Genomic DNA, 20,101 nt, shown 5'->3' with positions numbered 1-20,101 from the left:
TATTAATACCCTCATATCACACGTGTGATGTAAATTTGAGCTGTCTAGACCAATGCATGTGCGTGTCAGACATTTTTCAATGATTTTATTTGGAGTCTTTGCGCCCCTGGTGGCCAAGTGTGAAAAATGACCTATGCCCATAATATTATTTTTTGGTCCACGTCATGCCCCCAATTTATTCCCTGAATTTCGTAGGAATCCGATAATGTTGGCGTTTCACCCCTATGGTAGGGGGCGCTATAGTGTTAATTTGGATTAAAATTAATATTGCATTCCATTCATGCCAAAATCACACATATGTGATGTGAATGTGAGCTCTGTAGGGCAATGCCTGTGGTTGTGAGAGGACATCGAAAAAACAGGAAACGAAGGCGTTTTTCGGCGGCAGCGTACGGGCGAACCGTTTGGAATTCGGAGAAAACGTGGATGTTTTATGAAAACCTATGTGTCTGGATGTGGCATGTGAAATCTGAGCTCATTTGGACCAAAAACTTGAGACTAGCGTTTTGAAAACACACTGCAAATGAAGCGGCAAATTTTTGATCCAAAATGGCCGACTTACTGTCTGTCATAGGGCAGCGCTATAATTATATTTATATTTTTTGCTTCTCTCTATGAGCTCTATCACTGGTACGAATTTCGTCAAAATCTGAGTCGGGCCTTCCTATTAAATTGAAAATCCCAAAATTTCTAGGTGGCGCTGTCGAGCCGGTGTGCTTCGGACATTGTCGCCGAGCCAGTCGATCCTATACCTATATGTGGGACTTTTCGTCGACGTTCAGGGGGTGAACACTGCGATTGTTTTGGCGGAAAACTAATAATAAGAAGAAACCCAGGCAGAACAATCCCCCTCGCCACTCACGAAAATGACTCATGGCCAATTATGGCCATGAGTCATTTTCCACGGTTGGCCACCAGGGGCGCAAATACTAAAAAAAAAATCATTAAAACATGTCTGACACGCACATACATTGGTCTAAACAGCTCAAATTCACGTCACACATGTGACATCAGGGCGTTAATAGAATGCACTCATCAGAAGAAACAAAAAATTACATTATAGCCATGAGTCATTTTCCACGACTGGCCACCAGGGGCGCTAATAGTAAAAAAAAAAAGCATTGAAAAATGTCTGGTCCAAACAGCTCAAATGCACATCACACATGTGACATCAGGGCATTGATAGAAGGCACTTTAATTGTAATCAAACTGACCACTATAGCGCCCCCTACCTTAAAGGTGATATGTAAACATTATCAGATTCCTACGAAATTCGGGGAATCAATTGGGGGCATGACGTGTACAAAAAAATAATATTACAGGCATAGGTCATATTTAACGCTTGGCCACCAGGGGCGCACAGACTCAAAAAAAAAAAAAAAAAATTAAAACATGTCTGACATGCACATACATTGGTCTAAACAGCTCAAATTCACGTCACACATGTGACATCAGGGCGTTAATAGAATGCACTATTAATTGTAATAAAAATGAACACTATAGTGCCCCCTACCATAGAGGTGACATGTAAACATTATCCAATTCCTACAAAATTTGGAGAATCAATTGGTGGCATCAGAAGAAACAAAAAATTACATTATAGCCATGAGTCATTTTCCACGGCTGGCCACCAGGGGCGCAAATACTCAAAAAAAACCCAAAACATTTAAAAATGTCTGACACGCACCTACATTGGTCTAGACAGCTCAAATTCACGTCACACATGTGACATCAGGGCGTTAATAAAATGCACTATTAATTGTAATCAAAATGAACACTATAGCGCCCCCTACCTTAGAGGTGATATGTAAACATTATACAATTCCTACAAAATTGGTGGCATAAGAAGAAGCAAAAGATTACATTATGGCCATGGGTCATTTTCAACGGTTGGCCACCAGGGGTGCAAAGCCCCCCAAAAAATCATTGAAAAATGTCTGACACGCACAGGTAGTGCAAGAGAGAGCTCAAAATGTTACCACGGGTGCAGAATCCAAACAGGAATAAAACTTAAATAAAGCACATGGCCACTACACACAATAGCGCCCCCTACAGTACAGGTAAAATACACAACTTTGTCCGATTGGCATGAAACTTGTTGAGATCATTGTGGGCCTCAAAAGAGGCAAAAAGGTCACGAGGTTGCCGGTTCAACGCTGTGGACAGCCATTGTAATGCGATGGCCACACTGAGCTATAGAAACTGTGTGAAGGGGTGGATAGCGGCCGGGGGGTGGCCGGGCAGGAGGAATGGTGCATGGGGGCAGTGGCCAGACCCGGGCGGTCGCGTGGGGGGGGCGAGGGCCATCATCACCGCTTGCGGCTTTAATTATGTTTAATGTTTAGTTGTCTATTGAACAATTATTGGAAATGAACAAATGTGTGAATATAAACAAAATTACGGTGACTTCAAATAAACGGACAAAGGCCCACTTTATTACACCATCTAAAAGCTAGGTATGCGTTGACCATTGTGAAAAATAAAATTGAATTTAATTTAATTAAATTATGCACCAATACTGATTATGGTAGTGGACATTTGCACTGATCCAGAAAAAATGACTGGATCAGGAATCAGCACCATGATATTGGTTCAGCAGATCTCCTGGATGCAATTAAGAACATTTACTTGCTGATGCTGGCTCAGAAGTAATTTACATAACACAACTGAATCCATTTTATAATATGTCATCTGTGTTCTGAGGATGAAAAAAATGCTATTTTCAGTCCTTACACTGGTATTGGTTAATACTGGTATCAATATTGGGATTGGAGCTGAAAAGCTGGATAGATGCCTCCCTACCAAAAGGATAATGTTGGAGACCAAATGCTCTGATAATCTGAGCAACATTAAAGTGAGTGTCTTACATTGAGTCCCTGTGTGAAGAAGGCCTTGTTACAGACAGGAGGCAGAGACAGTACATGGATTATGCTGAGCAGACGGCTGCTGGGCACAGTCTCCTGACTCTGGAAGATGGTGGAAACGTCTGGCTGAGCTTCATAGATCTGAAATGAAAATGTACAAGTCTAAATTACAGAGCATCGACAATAAGCACACAGTAAACACAACTTTAGATAGGGGATTCAGGTGCCTCGCAGGATAAATTGGTGTATTATTTTCCAAAAAAAAATCGCATATCCAGCTTTTGTGTTTTTCATTGAAAAGGCATCATCACAAATCCATAATTTCCAAAATGTGTTCAAGTATTGTTTCAAGCATGGCTCAATGATTTCGAAGATTTGTATCCCTTAATCCATTAGGAAAATCCATAAATGTCCAGACTGATCATTGATTTTTATTTAATTCATGATTTTTTCAAACAATCAATAATTACATAAGAATTTGTGTACACATAAAAACAAATTATGGTACTATTACCATACCTGACCCATATTTTTTCCCCTGTAAATAATACATTTGAGGAAAATGAGTATTGCCCCTACACAGATATATTTATAAGCAGCTCTTGAGCTGCATGCTGTCTGCATAATCAGGAAGTGTGCATTAGCATCCCAGTTGTTATTAGTTTTAGCGTCACTGCAAAACTCTGCGCTGCCTGGTCTGGTCTATGAACTCATCGCAGTGAATAATCAGGATGTTTGGAATGCATAAGGTAAGTGAGGAAAACTGTAAACCACTGTAAACTCTTTAAAAGGACAACAAAAAGTATAGCACCTTTAAAAATGATTCCTCTCCATCAGTTGTGTTGACATTTACCTTCTTCATGAGGTTGATGCTGTCCTGCCAGGCACTCTTAGGGCGAGGTGTATATGCGTGTTGCGTCTCTTTGAAATATCGGGACAGAATATCAGGACTGGCCTTCAAAACTTTTACCACCAGCTCTGCCACCAACTCATCCTCTGAAGCCTGCTTCAGTCCCACTAGAAACTGCAGGAGGACAAGGTTTCCAGCTCTAGATAAAAAAAAAACAAGATTTAATAAGTTAACAGTGATTTGAACTCGAGGAAATTTGGGTCCTGTTCTGTTGGAGTTAAAGTAGTTTGGAGCCCTGTTGCACCTTATTCTACACTGCACAACTTTGGATTGCTATAGGAATTGTACCCTACAAAGACTGAAAGTGGCCTACAACAACAATAATACAAGTACTGTAAGCCATAAATGTGACATATAAATTTGTGTCTTTTGTATAATTCAGAAAATATGGTGCTTTTATTGTTACATATATTGCCATCTGCCATATTCCATCTGAAATTGGCCAATTTCCAAGTTACTTTATTCCAGACTTAAGTCTGTACTTTTTATTTCCTCTTTCAAATAAATAAAAATGTATTGCATCAAAAGTATTATTCTGCTCTTCCTCTTCCTTACCTGCCAACAGTTCCAAAGTTAGCATCATGAAAGCTAATGCCATGTTTACGAGAGCAACACAGGTCTACAAGAAAGTTGTGCACCTGATCCCGGACCACTGATACTCCAGCCTGTGAATCCTCCTCCATCTAATAAACCAACATCAAATTAAACACATGTGCAGACAATGCAAATTAAGTAGGTCAAACAACATACAAACAACATATCAACTTACAGAGTCTTCCTCAGTGGCAGCATCAACAATGCCGTTCCATTTATACAGTGATGCCAAGTTTGCCAACATAGCTGGTGTGAAGAAGTGCACTTTCTGAGTTTTACTGATACCTTTGTTTAGAAAAACCTGAAAAGAAACAAACACAAGACAGATGAAGTTAAATTGAAGATTTAAAATTCTAGGTATATTCCAGTTAGGTATTCACTTACCCTGCTCTTGAGTGTGGTCAAAATCAGATTGACAACAGAGAGTCTGTCCTCTTTTAGACCAGTGTTCAGAATCTCCGGCAGAAATTCTATTCAATGGAGATGGGTTAAAAATAGCATTAGCATCATGGACATAGTGCTTTAAATACACAAAACCCTTAAACATACAAAGACCTTTGTGGTGGTTTTAAATTGGACCAGCATGTATAAGATTTAGATTACAGGTAGTATGGCATTTTTGACAAAATATCTTTCCAATCTTCATCTCAAATATCTCTCCTGTACAAGCATACTGGTAGACCAAGCTTTAAGCCTGGGCAACTCTATCCGTGACACTGTATCATAATAAATTGTTTGCCAGCACATTCAGTACTTTAAACAGTTTCCCTGGTAAATCTAGAGTAAAATCTTCTTAACAGGAAGTACAGGCATCACCTCCTCCTCTGCGTCTCAGGCCAAACTCAGACAGATCCGTGTAATCGGATTTGTTTATATCAGTGAACAAAGGGAAACAAATAAGCTCATTGGTCATTCATTATTTAGAACAAACTCAAATTTCACTAACCTTACAACCTTTTCTTTTTTTTTAACGTAAGTAATGAGATTTGTTTACCTTTTACTTCAAGTATCTGTCCGACAGTAGCATGGTCTCCAGAGACCAAAAAGGACAACACAAATTGGATATAGGCCATGCGGACATCTGGTTTCCCCTAAAAATAGGACACAACATTCAAAAGTGCAGTTACAAAAAAGATTGACAACCAATACATTACCATTTCAACCCTAACCTGTTTATCTCTCTTTTTTGCTAAACCGGACATAGACTTGTAAGTATGAATGTGGCTTAAAACTTCTCTGGCAGCTTCTGGGCCCTGAGCCACCAGTGCAGACAGGAAATTCAAACACTGGCGCACAAATCTAACAGAGAGAGAAAGATAATAAATAAATAACAAAGGCACAAACAGCCAACTTATTAAATACTTAAGAGAAGCTTTAGTCCAAAAAACCTGTGATTACTGGAATGCAGAGAACCCAGGAGGCTCTTCATGTGGCTGGTAACAATCTTCTTCACTATAGCATTTCCAACAGTGCTGAAGTGAGCGAGGTCACTGGCGGTTCTCAGAAGAATCATCTCCAAGCTCTCAAAAATTAAGATCAACTAAAGAGAAAGGGGGTTACGACTAAACAATGTAATAAAGCATGAATACAATGATAAAAGTAAAGCCAAATGTGCAAGAAAAGTACAAAATTCACACATTTTGAAACAAATACTTTTTAAAAGGTAGGCCAAGTGGAAAGTGCACAGCAATATTACAATTTTCTGGCAATTAATTTGTTTTTGCCATAGACTGGATATATACAGTCTACGTCTACATCTAAGCAGGGACTCCCAAACTTCCCTCACCCCAGACACGCCCTCCAGCTCCTATGGTGGGACCCCCAGGCTTTCCCAGGCCAGCCGAGAGACATAGTCACTCCAGCGTGTCCTGGGTCTTCCCTGGGGCAACCTCCCGGTGGGACATGCCCAGAACACCTCCCTAGAGAGGGAGGGGGCACAAGCCGCGGCACGCTTTGCCTGCCGGTATTTGTCAGCTGCCTCAGGAGTCCCACGAACCACCAAGGCTCGATAGGACTCCTTCTTCAACTTGAAAGCATCCCTTACTTCCGGTGTCCACCTCCGGGTTCAGGGATTGCCACTGCAACAAGCACCACAGACCTTACGACCACAGCTACGAGCAGCTGCATCGGCAATAGAGGTGGAGAACATGGCCCACTTGGAGTCCATGTCCCCAGCCTTCCCCAGGATCAGGATCAGGGAGAAGCTCTCCCGGAGGTGTGAGTTGAAGACCCACAATGAAGGCCACAATGATTAAGCCTGCAATAATTAAAAGACTTTATGATGTTTACCTCAGACTCAACCTGTGTTTCTCCTTCCAACAATCTGAAAATCTCTGCACATTCCATAGAAATTTTAATATAGCCTTCAACCACATCATACAGATCTGGGCATGGTAGTTTCTTTGCTGTTGATATAAACTTCTCCAGCCCTGCAAAATCATTCAGAAATAAAACAAAATGTAATATTCAACCATTTTTACCGACAGAAATATCAAATTTAATACTAACCCTTCATAGCCTGCGTTGGATCTTTTAGCATGGTTTTAAATACAGTTCCATTGAACTCTGCACACTTCTCTTTTTTCGCCGGGAAGTCTTCCTCCGCCGCGTGTTCACTTTGGCGCTTTTTAGCCATGTTATTCTTAGTAACACAATACTTTTTAGAGGTTGTATTACCGTTTATTCATGAATGTAGCTCATTTGACAGTAACCCACGTTATATGCGACGTGTAAACACAAATGTCCGACGGAGTTGTCATCCGGAGAGAAACGTGTGCCGATGAAAAAGGTTCCGGTATGAAAAAAAAGACATTAGACTTTTTAGACCACAAAAAGTAGAAAGAATTTAGATTGATTGATTGATTGATTGATTGATGGATTTATTTTTTTTATTTGTAGTGCATAAATTTTACATGTTTAAAGTAGACCTATTCTGCAAAATCGACTTTTCACAGCCTTTAACCATGTAATAGCTATTTCTCCTCAGTATTTACTTATCCAAAGTTGTATTTGGAGCAATTTTTGCATATTTGATCAATCTTTAATCTCTTATTTTCAAGAAGCAATTTTGCTGATCAACCCTTGTTTTCACCGCTACTAGCATAGACCCACTGTGCCGTACTTACAGGTACTTTATTCTCCAGTTTTACTTTCTTAATTGGTGAAACAAGTTCTGGTCCATCTCTGCATACAAAATCCACCTGTGGAAGGTAAGGTTTTACTCCCTTACTTTTCTAAGGAGCCCCAATTGAATGAAGTTGGACTATATGACACAATCCACAATCACCCCATGATTCCTCACTGCAGGGTGACAATAAGGGGACAGAGAACCTTATACTATCAGGCCCAAGCAATGGGTTAGTTTGGCCAAACACCACAATCTCAGTTATTTTTTTAAAAATTTAAGTTTAGGAAGTGTTAGGAAAAATAACTGTGCTTAGCTTTTCTGCATAACCAGTGCCATAGTTTATTATTGTATTGCTATAGTTCATTATTGTACCAGTGCTCATGTGAAGACTTGATTACAGCTGTGTGACGCAGATATATGTTCGGGACATGTACAACATATTCTACATCTATTTATAAATCTAATCAAATACCTAAGCAGGGCAATGACTTATTGATAGGCAAGTACCGACTTTGACTTGTCACCCTGGTTAAGCCAGCAAAATATGTGTCAGTAATCGGAGCAAGAGACAACAAGGATGCTCGTCACAGTCTGAAAAGACTGTGCAACGTACCAAGAGGCCTGCCTGGCCTGTGCACCAACGAAGAGGCACTAAGTCTAAACCATGGTTGCCTCCTACTATAGTATGCATATAAAAACTCATTGCATAAGCGTAAACAGGCAGTCTCTGCCTGGGAATGTCAGTTGCACAGACTCCGTGTGCAAGTATTGCTCTTTACTGGCTGATGAAGTAAATTCAAGGTTAGAGTCAAGGTTAATCATTGTCAGAAACTAACAAACACGAGAGGAAAAGGCTAAATTCCTCAACAGAAGCTTGTGTTCAGCCAAGTCTGCATCCCTGAGACAGTCCTGCAGTGCTTTGACTGTGGTCTGGCTATCATTGGCTGTCACTGGCAGATATATTTGAATGTCATCTACAAAACAAAGAAATTCCACATTGTGCTTTCTAAAAGTATCACCCAGGGGCAGCACGTACAGAGTAAAGTGGGCCAACCCTAATGTAGAACCCCGGGGCACACTGTACTCTAGGAAACTCACAGAGGAGGAGTACTGTTCTAAGCTTATAGAAAAAAACTCCTGTCTGACAGACAAAATCAGTGTCCACATGTCTCTCCAGGTGGGACAGAAGGATGCTGCAATCCACCGCGTCGAAGGGTGTTGATAAAACAGAAGTCAGTGGACTTGTTTCTTTGTTCATCTTTTATGAATATTGTGATTTAAAAAGTTAAAATTATAACATAAGGATCTGCAGTTGTCATAGATAATAACTATATAGCAGACACAAGCACAATAGGTCTTCTTTAACAAAATTTCTGATGCCAGTTAATGATATAGTGATTGAAATGTATTGAGTTAATAGAAATACAAAAAAATAAATAATAATACAGTAAAAAGACCATAATGATTTGCATATTACAAATGAATAACAAAAATAAACAGTTAGGTCTAACAAAGATTATTCCTGGCTTGTTAGCTGCAGAACAGACACTTGAATAGGAGTGTTTGTTTGCATGATAATATGTCCTGAAATCTCACTTCTGAATACTGAAAGCTGACTGGGCTAAGCGTTAAAGGTCCTATACTATGCAAAATTGACTCTTGTCAGCTTTAAAGATAAGCAGAAAGCGCCATGGAGGAATGTTGACTCGGTCAGGGCACAGAAAAAGGAGTGCCGGAGGGCCGAGCGGGAATGGCGCAAGTCAAAGCTCTAGGTTCATTATGAGATTTACAGAGAAAAGATGCACATGTACAATCACACTTTATGTAGAACAAGGCAAAGGTATTTTTCTGACATTATTGGAAGTTGCAGTAACAACTCCCGTGACCTGTTTGCAACAGTGAGCAGATTAACAAACCCCCAGCTCTGCTGCCGTTAGAACTGATTTCCACATCTAAGTGCAATGAGTTTGCAGTGTTCTTTAATGACAAGGTTCGGAGCATTAAAATTGCCATCAATTCCACAACGCAAATAACACCCCTACAGCCACCTACACACTTAGGGCTGACTCACTTTGCACCTGTAAATGAAAAAACTGTCCAAGAGATTGTCACCAGTCTGAGTTCATCTACATGCTGCCTCGATGTGTTACCCACTAAACTTCCAAAGTCTGTGCTCAACAGTTTGCTATCACCACTTGCTTGCATAGTTAATATGTCACTTCAATCTGGGACATTCCCAAGAGCTTTGAAAACTGCGGTTATAAAGCCTCTCCTAAAGAAGAGCAGTCTTGATGCCACGAACAATTACCAACAAATCTCAAATCTGCCGTTTTTAGGCAAAGTCCTCAAAAAAGTTGTTTACCAACAGCTTATTATTTCAGCTAAACTCAGACAAGACTGAAGTCATCATCTTTGGCCCACAGAAACATAGAGAAAGTGTTAGTAGTCACCTCCAGTCTCTCTCTCTAAAACCTTCAAATCAGGCTAGAAATCTAGGCGTAATAACGGACTCTTGAACTTGAACAGTCACATCAAATCTATAACATCCGCGGCTTTTTACCATCTAAAAACATTGCAAAAATCAAAGGTATACTGTCAAAGCCAGACTTAAAGAGACTTATCCATGCATTTGCCTCCAGTAGGTTAGACTAATGCAAGGGCCTGCTCACAGGCCTCTCCAAACGAGCCTTAAGACAGCTGCAGTACATCCAGAATCCTGCTGCTCGGGTCCTGACTAGAACCAGGAAGTACGAGCACATAAGTCCTGTGCTCAGGTCTCTGCACTGGCTTCCTGTAGCTCAAAGAACAGGCTTTAAAGCAGCTCTGCTTGCGTACAAGTCTCCCCATGGCCTAGGTCCAAAGTATATCTCTGACATGTTAGTGCCATATGAACCATCTCACACACTGAGGACTTCAGGGACCGGCCTCCTGCTAGTGCCCAGAGTCAGGACTAAACATAGGGAATCAGCATTTAAGTTTTATGCAGCTAAAACCTGGAACAGTCTTCCTGAAGATGTGAGACAGGCCTCTACCTTGATAATGTTTAAATCCAGGTTTAAAACAGTTCTGTCTGTTTTTTATTTTGCACTCTCCTGTTTTAATGGTAATTTTATGATGATTATTTGTGATGATTTATGTTTTGATTTGTGTGATTTTAATGTCTTTCTTATTCTGTAAAGCACTTTGAATTACCTGTGTACGAATTGTGCTATACAAATAAACTTGCCTTGCCTTTAAGCCATGAATGTTGTTACCTCATCAAAGTGTTTTCTGTTTGAGAGAAGAACTCAGCCTGCAAATGTAGGATTTGTGTGTTAAACATATGTGAATGAAACAAAACACAACTCCGGGTATGTTTTTGATGGGGAATCAACATTATAACACATAAGAAAATAACATAATATGAGCCCTTTAACAACAGTGGAGCAAACTGATAAATTTACTGTATTTACTGAATCCTGTTGAAATAAAAGCACATATTTCACATCCACAAATGCTTTCCTCTGGACTGCCCTGTGCCCTGTGATTGGTCCAATCCATCAGTGATAGATTCTTTTGAGTTTCTGAAATCACATAAACAACTGCAACTAAATAGACACTCACCATGTTGCCATTACTACTGTTTGTGAACCTCTACACCAGTATTGAATCTGTGCCAAATAGTACATTTATTTTCCATTTGAAGTTGTCTAACCTAAATGTGTTTTATTTATCTTACCCCTTAAAACATGAAAAATAGAACTAGTTTATTTTAACTTTACAGAAGTCCAAAGTTATTCCTTACTTATTGACTTATGCTTTCTGATCATCCAAATTAGTCACAGTGATGAGTTTCTAACCATTTTTCACAACTTTTAGAGGCCAGAGCAAGTTTTACCCTCACTGTAACACTAACAACTACTACCATGCTAACCACTTCCTTATTCTCCAACAATAAAACACTTTATAATTAGATGGTGACAGTACACAACGGATTTGTTTTGCCTGCGAGTGCTGCCTAGACAATATATCTGTACTGGGCACCCTAGGGAGGTGTTCCGGGCATGTCCCACCGGGAGGAGGCCCTGGGGAAGACCCAGGACACGCTGGAGGGACTATGTCTCTCGGATGGCCTGGGAACGCCTTGGGGTCCCACCGGAGGGGCTGGAGGACGTGTCCAGGGTGAGGGAAGTCTGGGAGTCCCTGCTTAGATTGCTGCCCCCGCGACCCGGCCCCGGATAAGCGGAAGAAAATCGATGGATGGATGGACAAGACACATTTTGGTAAAACATCTGACTCTTGAAGATGTCACTTCTGCATATCTGCTCCTTTGTCCTGGTCAAGTAGCCATTGTCTCTAAGGTCCATGTGGTTTGCTCCCACTGAATCCACTTTACCATGACTGTTCTCACACTGTACACTACCGGACCATGTGCAGGGGTGCCACTTCCGCCCTCAGAATCAAAGAAAACCCCATACAGGCTTATCAAACAAGCTCACTGACCCCGCATTCTGGAATGCGTGTGTGGGCCAGCAGCAGCTGTCAGTGCCCACGTCAACGGACATGGGCCAGATGTACCAGGGATAGCACGAGAGACACTAGCTCTGGACTCGTTGTGTTAGCTTTGGGTTGTTTGTTCTTGCTCCCAGATTGGTTTTGGTGGCTGTGGGTTGATGTTGTCACTGTTCTGAAAATAGATTGGAAACAGGGATGGTATAAAAAGGCATACGAGTTCAAAGATGTGTTTTTTTTTTTTTTCAAGCAATGCGAACCACCTGATTTGACCTCAGATCATGCAAAGGCCAATTGCATGAACATACTACCCTGAGAAGGCCCTTGAAAGCTAAGTAAAGTTGGGCCTGGTCAGTACTTGGATGGGAGACTGCAGAGAATATCAAATGCCACAATGAGGTGGCTGTGCATTTTGTCATTGTGTCCTTAGGCAAGAGCTTCAGCCTTCATTTACCCTTGAAGGCTGAAGCTCTCAGTCACTACGTTTACATGCACGCCAGGAAAACTGGATAACTGGCTCAGTCCAAATAAAACAGATTTTTCAAAATTTATGTAAACCATAACTACAACTGAGGTGTCATGGATTCAACTGTATCAAATTAAAAAGAATTCCAATAACACATCTGAATACACATATTCTGATGCCAGCATGTAACAGGGCAGTCTGATCATAATAGGAGCAGATTAGGAGAAGTAGTCAACTGCACGAGGTAAAAAAACAGCATGTGTTTGGACATTTACTCACTTACTTTAGATCAGCAGCAATGAAAAGCTACTATATTTCCAGCGAGCAAATGTTGTTCTTGTTTTGGTTCATTACGTTAAAGTGAAAGTGAAAATTACCGGAGCTTCAGTGTGTTTATGTGTGCTGCGGAGCGCAAATAACTTAATGCAGTTTGTAGTATGTCGGAAAATCCAATGGTCAAAGTTAATCTGATGTGGCATATCTATTTTCTGCCAAAAGTGTGATTATATGTGACCTGCATGACCTGCATATAAACTGGGACAAGAGTGGTCTGACTGATTCACACTCGGAGTTCTCTGTGCATGTAACCGTAGTGACTGTGTTTACAACAGTGATTCTAAGACAGTGCATGGACACTAACATGAACTGTCAATAACAAATAAACTAATAATAAGAATTTGAATGAAGCCTGAATGAATGTTATGAAATGCCTCACTATTTCCATTATTGTGTCAACTCTCCAGATTGACTTAGTAGCGTATAACGTTACTGCTATCTGATGATCAAAGCAGCTTTAGTGCATTAATCTTGCAGTCACTCAACTTTATTTAGAGATTTTACTGATTTTACTGATGACAATGCTGACTTATTCTTAATTACAAAAATATTGCACATGATGGCCAAGGTGTTTATGTTATAATTTGGCATATTGGTTGGAGACTCACATGAGTCTCTCATTTGGGTTGCCAGTTCCAATGCTGAAACTCAGTTGGTTTAAACCTAAAATGCCTTTCTCTGATCTGAATTATCACTTCCTAAACCCCAGCACCTGTACCCAATTGTCAGTCAGTACTAGTGTAGCCTTTGCTGCTCAGTGAGTGAATTCTGGAGGTTCTGAGATTTCACATGAGGCCTGTCCATATACTGAGAATGAGACACACTTGTATGTGTCTTCTATATGCAGGTTAAGGCTCTGGCAACCCAGGTTCATTTGTGATTGTAGTACCTTTTTTAGAACAGTAAAAGTCCAGGCTACATACAGTTCCTTTAATTTGTGGTACAATAAAGTGCATATGACAGGTTAGATGAGACCGAAAATCAAAACCATGCAACTGACCTTTAAATACTTAAACTGTCTCACCTTTTCTACAATAAAAACTCACCTCCGTCTGTCTATCTCTCCTCAATCGCAATATAAGATCCTTTGGTGTACTTCAAACCATCTGATTTTCCTGTTTGTTCTGGCTCTGCTCCTTCTACATTTCTCAAACCACAACATGCTGAAATATTTGTGACCATAGAAACACAGAGCATGGAATATTTATTATACACGCTTTAACATGTTATTTATGGAGGTGCTCATATTGTGTAAGAACTACAAAGATGCACAGTTCACAGTTGTGGTGTATGGAAAGCAAGATACTATACAGTTTACAAGGGACCACTGGCTTAATATGCGGTAAGGATGTTAAAGATACACCGTGTAACTTTTCTGGTCTAGGGTGGTTGTTATTGCTCTGCCTGGAATGTTCCACAGTAACATAGCATTTAAGTTAGTTTTTTGCTTTGTTTTTCAAATTCCAAGTTATCATTGCTCAAAATTACCTGCATAAATATGAATTATTTTTGGTGTTGCCTCTCCACAGATCTGATCTATAACTTGCTAACATCACCTGCGCTTGACTCCAGATAAGTTTAATGGCATTAAATGCATCTGTTCAACATAATAGACAAAGCAGTGACATCACCATAGAAACAAAAGAAGAAGCTAGTACTTGTACAAAGTTACATAGGACATCTTAAAGGTTTGCTGAGAAAGAAAAATTTTGTTTGTCTTCTGTTCTGTGCTGTCCAATCCTGTTCAGACCTTCTATGTTGCCGTTAGGTAATATCATCAGAAAACATGGCATTAACTTCCACTGCTATGCTGACACACAGTTGTACTTATCAATGAAACCAGATCAAACTGATTGAGCAGACAGACTTAGTGCTTGTATGAAGGATATAAAAACCTGAAAGACACTTAACTATCTGCGTCTTAACTATATGTTTCTTAACCTTGAAAAACAGTGGTCATTGTTCTAGGCCCCAAAGGCCTGCGAGACTCTCTATCTGACTAGAGAGTCACACTGGACAGTGTCAGTGTAGCCTCCAGCTCTACTGTAAGGAACCTTGGAGTCTTATTTAACCAAGAGCTCTCACAGCACATATAAGCCAAGCCTGTAAAAATTATATACAAAGCTAGATTACTATTATTCCCTACCAGCCGTGTGCCCTAAAAGCTCTGTAAAAAACTTTCACTTGGTTGAAGATGCAGCAGCCATGCTCTTAACAGGAACTAAAAGAAGAGAGTCCCTTCACTGGCTTCTTGTCGAGTTTAGAATAAAATTTTAAGTTCTCCTTCTGACATATAAAGACATAAAGGGCATGGTCCCATCCTATTTGCAACATGCTCTAGCACCATATCATCCAAACAAAGTACTCCACTCTCAAAATGATAGAGTTCTTTTGATTCCCAAAATGTCTTGAAATTTAATTGAATTGTTTAACCAATAAATATTCAGTGTCATTGTGGCGACGTGTAAAGAGTAGGGGGTCAGATTTTCAGTTACTCTCAAAATATCTAGAGTACCTTATAGATGGGGGAATATCCTACAGTTTTGTGCAAGTTTGGTTGATGGAGAAAATCAATATACCAGACAAAACCCACTGACGCAGAGGGAGAACATGCAAACTCCTGTCAAAAATAACTGACCTAACTCTAAAACATGTACAGTAGAGCGAAAACTCCCAAAACTTCAAATTATAGATCACTGCAGAAGAGAAAGACACATGATGGTCAGGGAAAAGGGGACATCCCCATGGCCAAGCTCACCAAAGAGTTGTGTGCATACTCAATACAAGGAAGGAATGTACTCCAGGAGGAAGGGTTGGAGGATGCCACACACCGCAATGCCGTTTCCAAATCCTGGTTAGCCCGCTCGGTTTGGCCATTGGACTAGGGATGGTATCCGGATGTGAGACTGACGGATGTGCCCAACCCCTCGCAGAAAGTGCGCCAAACCTGGGAAGTGAATTGGGTGCCCCGGTCAGACACAATGTGCAGAGGGATGCCATGCAGCCGGAACACGTGGTTCGTGATCTGGTCGGCGGTTTCCTTGGCAGTGGGAAGTTTTGGCAGGGCGATGAAGTGGATGGCCTTGGAGAAGCGGTTGACAATGGTGATGATGACTGTGTTACCTTGGGACGGCGGGATGTCTGTGACAAAGTCCATCGCCACATGGGACAAAGGACGCTTAGGGACGGGGAGTGGGGGCAGCAGACCGGACGGCGGCAAGTGGGAGGCCTTACCCCTGGCACACACCTGGTACGCGGAGACGAAAGCCGTGGTGTCCCTGTCGACCGTTAGCCACCAGAAATGGCTGCTCCGCCCCCTCCAGCCAGTGCCGCCACTCCTCCAGCGTGAGTTTGACCGCCAGTAGCTTGTGATCCCCCACATCGTAGTTGCTTTCTGCTGGGGACAAACGACGAGAGAAGAAAGCACAGGGAAATAAATGATTGTGGGGTTCAAACCTCTGGGAGAGGACAGCCCCCACTCCGGTGTCTGAGGCATCTACCTTGACAATGAACTGGCGAGAGGGATCGGGCTGATGGAGGATCGGAGCGGAGGTGAAGAGGCCCTTCAACTTGTCAAAGGCGGACTGGGCTTCGGGGGTCCAGGTGAACTGTCTGGAGGGAGAAGTGAGTTTGGTGAGAGGAGCAACCACACGGCTAAAGTCCGTCTATAGAAATTGGCAAAACCAATAAACCTCTGGAGCTATTTGCGGTTATTAGGTACCGGCCAATCAGTCACGGCCTTAATTTTTTCTGGGTCAGCTCTCACCTGTCCATGCCCCACGATAAATCCCAAAAAACTGACCTCCTCCGCGTGGAACTCGCATTTTTGGGCCTTGACATACAACTTGTTCTCGAGCAGACGTTGGAGGACCTGGCGTATGTGGTTCTGGTGTTCCTGCTGGGACTGGGAAAAGATTAAAATGTCATCAAGATAAACAAAGACAAACCGGCTCAGAAAGTCACGGAGGACGTCATTTATAAGGGCCTGGAAGACTGCGGGGGCAAGTCCAAAGGGCATGACGAGATACTCAAAGTCCCCCAGTGGCGTCTTGAACGCAGTCTTCCACTCATCCCCCTAACTTATGCGCACCAGGTGGTACGCGTTCTACAGGTCAAGTTTGGTGAAGACCGTGGCCCCGTGGAGTGGTGTGAAGGCAGAGTCAATGAGAGGTAAAGGACATTTATTTTTTACAGTGATGTTATTGAGGCCCCTATAGTCTATGCAGGAACATAAAGTGTTATCCTTCTTGGCCATGAAAAAGAAACCTGCGCCTACTGGAGAGGAGAATGGGCGGATGATGCCAGCTGCCAGGGAATCTCGTATATACTGCTCCATAGTTTCCCTTTGCAGCTTGGAAAGGTTATAGAGACAGCTGGAAGGCAAGGGTGTGCCTGGCAAGAGGTCACTTGCGCAGTCGTAAGGACGGTGGGGTGGAAGCGAGAGTGCCCGACTCTTACTGAAGACGTCTCTTAAGTCGTGGTACTGCTTTGGTATGGAAGAAAGAGCTGATGTGTCAGGGGAAGGATCCGGGATGGAGTGGGCGCCCCTAGCAGGAGGTAGAGCAGATTGTAGGCAGTGGGCGTGACAAAAGGGGCTCCGCTCCAGTCCAGGACAGGGTTGTGAGCCATGAGCCATGGGTAGCCCAAGATGAGCGGATGGAGTGGAGATTACGTGAAAACGTCGGGACTCGTGGTGATTGCCAGACAGGACTAGATTGACGGGTTCCGTGATGTGCGTGACAGTGGCTAACAGTCGCCTATTAAGAGCAAGAGCGGTAAGGGGGTGTTTGAGGGGCTCCAACTTAATTCCAGATTGCTCAGCCACCTGCTGGTCAATAAAGTCCTCTTCAGCTCCGGAATCTATGAGGGCTCGGACTGATTGGAAAAGTTGCAGAACGGAAACACAGCGTGGCCTCCGCCCACAAGCCCACGTCATCCACGCTCCCCTTCAACAATTCTCCATAAATATACAAAAACATGATACAAAACTGTACACACGAATTTCACAAACCTGATGATGATCTGACTGTGTTGTGGCAGCACTCTGAAGGGAGAGTGACACAGAGAGCAAAGGGAGGGGGACTCAAAAACGAAAGTGAAACGTATACAAAGCATGTCAATACATTGTTATAGCATTTTCAGAACAATACAAAGTAACATGGTGATCTAAATGTGTTACGTGTTAGCAGTTAAAACCCTACAGAAGAACAATATAAATTGAGTAAATGCCCCCTCTTTAATTGTTCAGTAATATATAATAAACTGCTTCAACAGAAATCTAGCTATATTCTCCTGACCATGTCCACTTTGAACTCACTATGATTTCATCTCCAAGGACAACCATTTGACTTTTGGTTAATTATACAGCTCCAGGCACTGGCCATTACTTGAAAGTCATAACAAAAATTGCTATCGGCAATTTTGAACTGGACTTTAAAGTAACCTCGAGTTTTAAAAATGAGATGTGATGTGTTTTAGAGATAGGATGATATTTTTAGTTATTAAAATGATGATGGTAATGATGCTACAGGCACTTGCTAATCTAAGGCCATATGATATGTATTTTTAGCAATGTTTTTAGCCTCTGGTTTATGGCTCGCTCGTGATTATAGCGTTAGCAAAAACCCAAAGCACATCTGGACTGGCAGGATTGAAAACATGTGTGGAACTATACTGACTAGATTGGTGAGAGAGCTTCCTATTTACGAAACTATTCAGACACCAGATTTTTTTTAAATTATTTTCTATTGTATTTGTGTAATATTACAAATTAAATAAAAGTTTTGGTTAATCTTCTTTCTAGATGATTTGAACATTTTTGTTACTTTCACAGTGGTGGAAGGTAACCAAGTACAAGAAGTAAAGTACTGTACTTTACTTAAGTAAATTTTGTAGTGTATACTTTTAACTTTTAATTCACTGCATTTGGGAGCAGGTATCTGTACACTCTAATACATGTTTGAACTGGACTGAAAAGCAAAAAGAACTTTTCATATGATTTGAGGAGTTATTTTAACTATGTTCTTGACTAAAGTTTACGAGTTTAATCTTAGGCTTTGAGCAAACAAAAGTAAATACACAAAATTAATATAAAAAAATAATTATTTCATTTGCATTGTTACTTTTGACCAAAATCTCTATCATTTTTTAAATCAATATCACTATACTTTAACAAATTAATAACACCTGGTGCACACGCTGTACATGCACTACATTGGTATGGCAGCTGGCGGGTCAGCTCTAATACATATTTGATATGATCTCGCGAGCCAAATATAATTATATTGAAGGCCATATTTTGCCCGTGGACCTGAGTCTGACATGTCTGTTCGAAGCAAGACTATTGAAGATGACGCTCCTTCCCGCTCACTCCCTCCTAGCAAATCTGTCAGTCAAACTTATAGCTAATGTTAGCAGGAGCAACCTTGGGGAAAGAAAGTGCTTGATTGGTCTGTTATTAATGGTCATATCTTAATTTACGGACAAAATAGTGAAATAAAAATTCCAGGATGATGTAGAGTGGGTTAATATGAACATTTTAAGACCAAAATGACAAAGCTCACTGCAACAGTTACAGAGAGAGGGGTGACAGTTTTTCAATGTGAAGTGAATTGGAGCCAGGGTTGATGGAACCGGATGCATGCAGATGCTCATTTCCTATTTGGAACGCAGCAGTTAGCAGGTTAGCTATGTCCTTTTATATATAGAGTCTATGGTCTAATCACTATATGGCAAGTGCCAAAGTTTGTGTGAACATAATTTTATATTTTATTAATTAGATATAATTATACACTTACACACAAACGATAAAATAATAATTAACCACCGATTAAAAATAAAAACATATTTTAAAAATACATTACAAAGATGCCATTCTATAAAAGTCAGTTTTAAAATTTAATTTATAAGCACCCACAGTGTCGGACAGTCCAATCCCCTCTGGCAGTCCATTCCAGAGGTTTGGGGCCCTGACTGAAAAGGTCCTGTCCCCTCTGATCAGAAGCCGGGCGGGAGGCATAGTGAGGAGCACAAGGAGCGGCTAGGGGCATATGGTGACAAAAGCTCACACATCTAGGGAGGAGTAAGTCCGTGGATGTGTCATGATGCTTGCATTGTCTGTGTCCCTGTGTGCTCTCCCCCTCCCCTACCTGTCTGAATCCGGAGCTGGGCGGAGTTCCTACTCCTGGAATGCTGGAGAGCATTAGCACAATCATCACCACCTGCTGTCGAGTATATGAGGGCTCAGCAGAAGACACTCGGAGCCAGACCGTCCACGTGTAAACGTGAATGTTCCAGCTCAAGTTTGTATCCCG

At 41.4% G+C, this 20,101-nt stretch overlaps 1 protein-coding gene across 1 annotated transcript in view; it reads right to left on the bottom strand.

The window, feature by feature from the left end:
- urb1 (URB1 ribosome biogenesis homolog) overlaps positions 1–7,125 on the bottom strand; it is a 35,724-nt gene extending 28,599 nt beyond the window's left edge. Inside the window, exons 1-10 of the mRNA XM_033977031.2 lie at positions 6,877–7,125; positions 6,658–6,797; positions 5,757–5,908; positions 5,538–5,667; positions 5,363–5,459; positions 4,753–4,838; positions 4,544–4,669; positions 4,330–4,457; positions 3,718–3,913; positions 2,868–3,005 (exon numbers count right to left, since the gene is read on the bottom strand). Coding sequence (XP_033832922.1) covers positions 2,868–3,005; positions 3,718–3,913; positions 4,330–4,457; positions 4,544–4,669; positions 4,753–4,838; positions 5,363–5,459; positions 5,538–5,667; positions 5,757–5,908; positions 6,658–6,797; positions 6,877–7,003 — 1,320 coding nt within the window. The 5' untranslated portion in view covers positions 7,004–7,125. The remainder of the gene's footprint in view (positions 1–2,867; positions 3,006–3,717; positions 3,914–4,329; positions 4,458–4,543; positions 4,670–4,752; positions 4,839–5,362; positions 5,460–5,537; positions 5,668–5,756; positions 5,909–6,657; positions 6,798–6,876) is intronic.
- Positions 7,126–20,101: the final 12,976 nt, after the last annotated feature.

The sequence above is a fragment of the Periophthalmus magnuspinnatus genome, chromosome 13, assembly GCF_009829125.3.
Source record: "Periophthalmus magnuspinnatus isolate fPerMag1 chromosome 13, fPerMag1.2.pri, whole genome shotgun sequence".
Classification (NCBI taxonomy): Eukaryota; Metazoa; Chordata; class Actinopteri; order Gobiiformes; family Gobiidae; genus Periophthalmus; species Periophthalmus magnuspinnatus.
The sequence above is the reverse complement of the archived record's forward strand: the minus strand, read 5'-3'. Positions and strand labels throughout refer to the sequence as shown.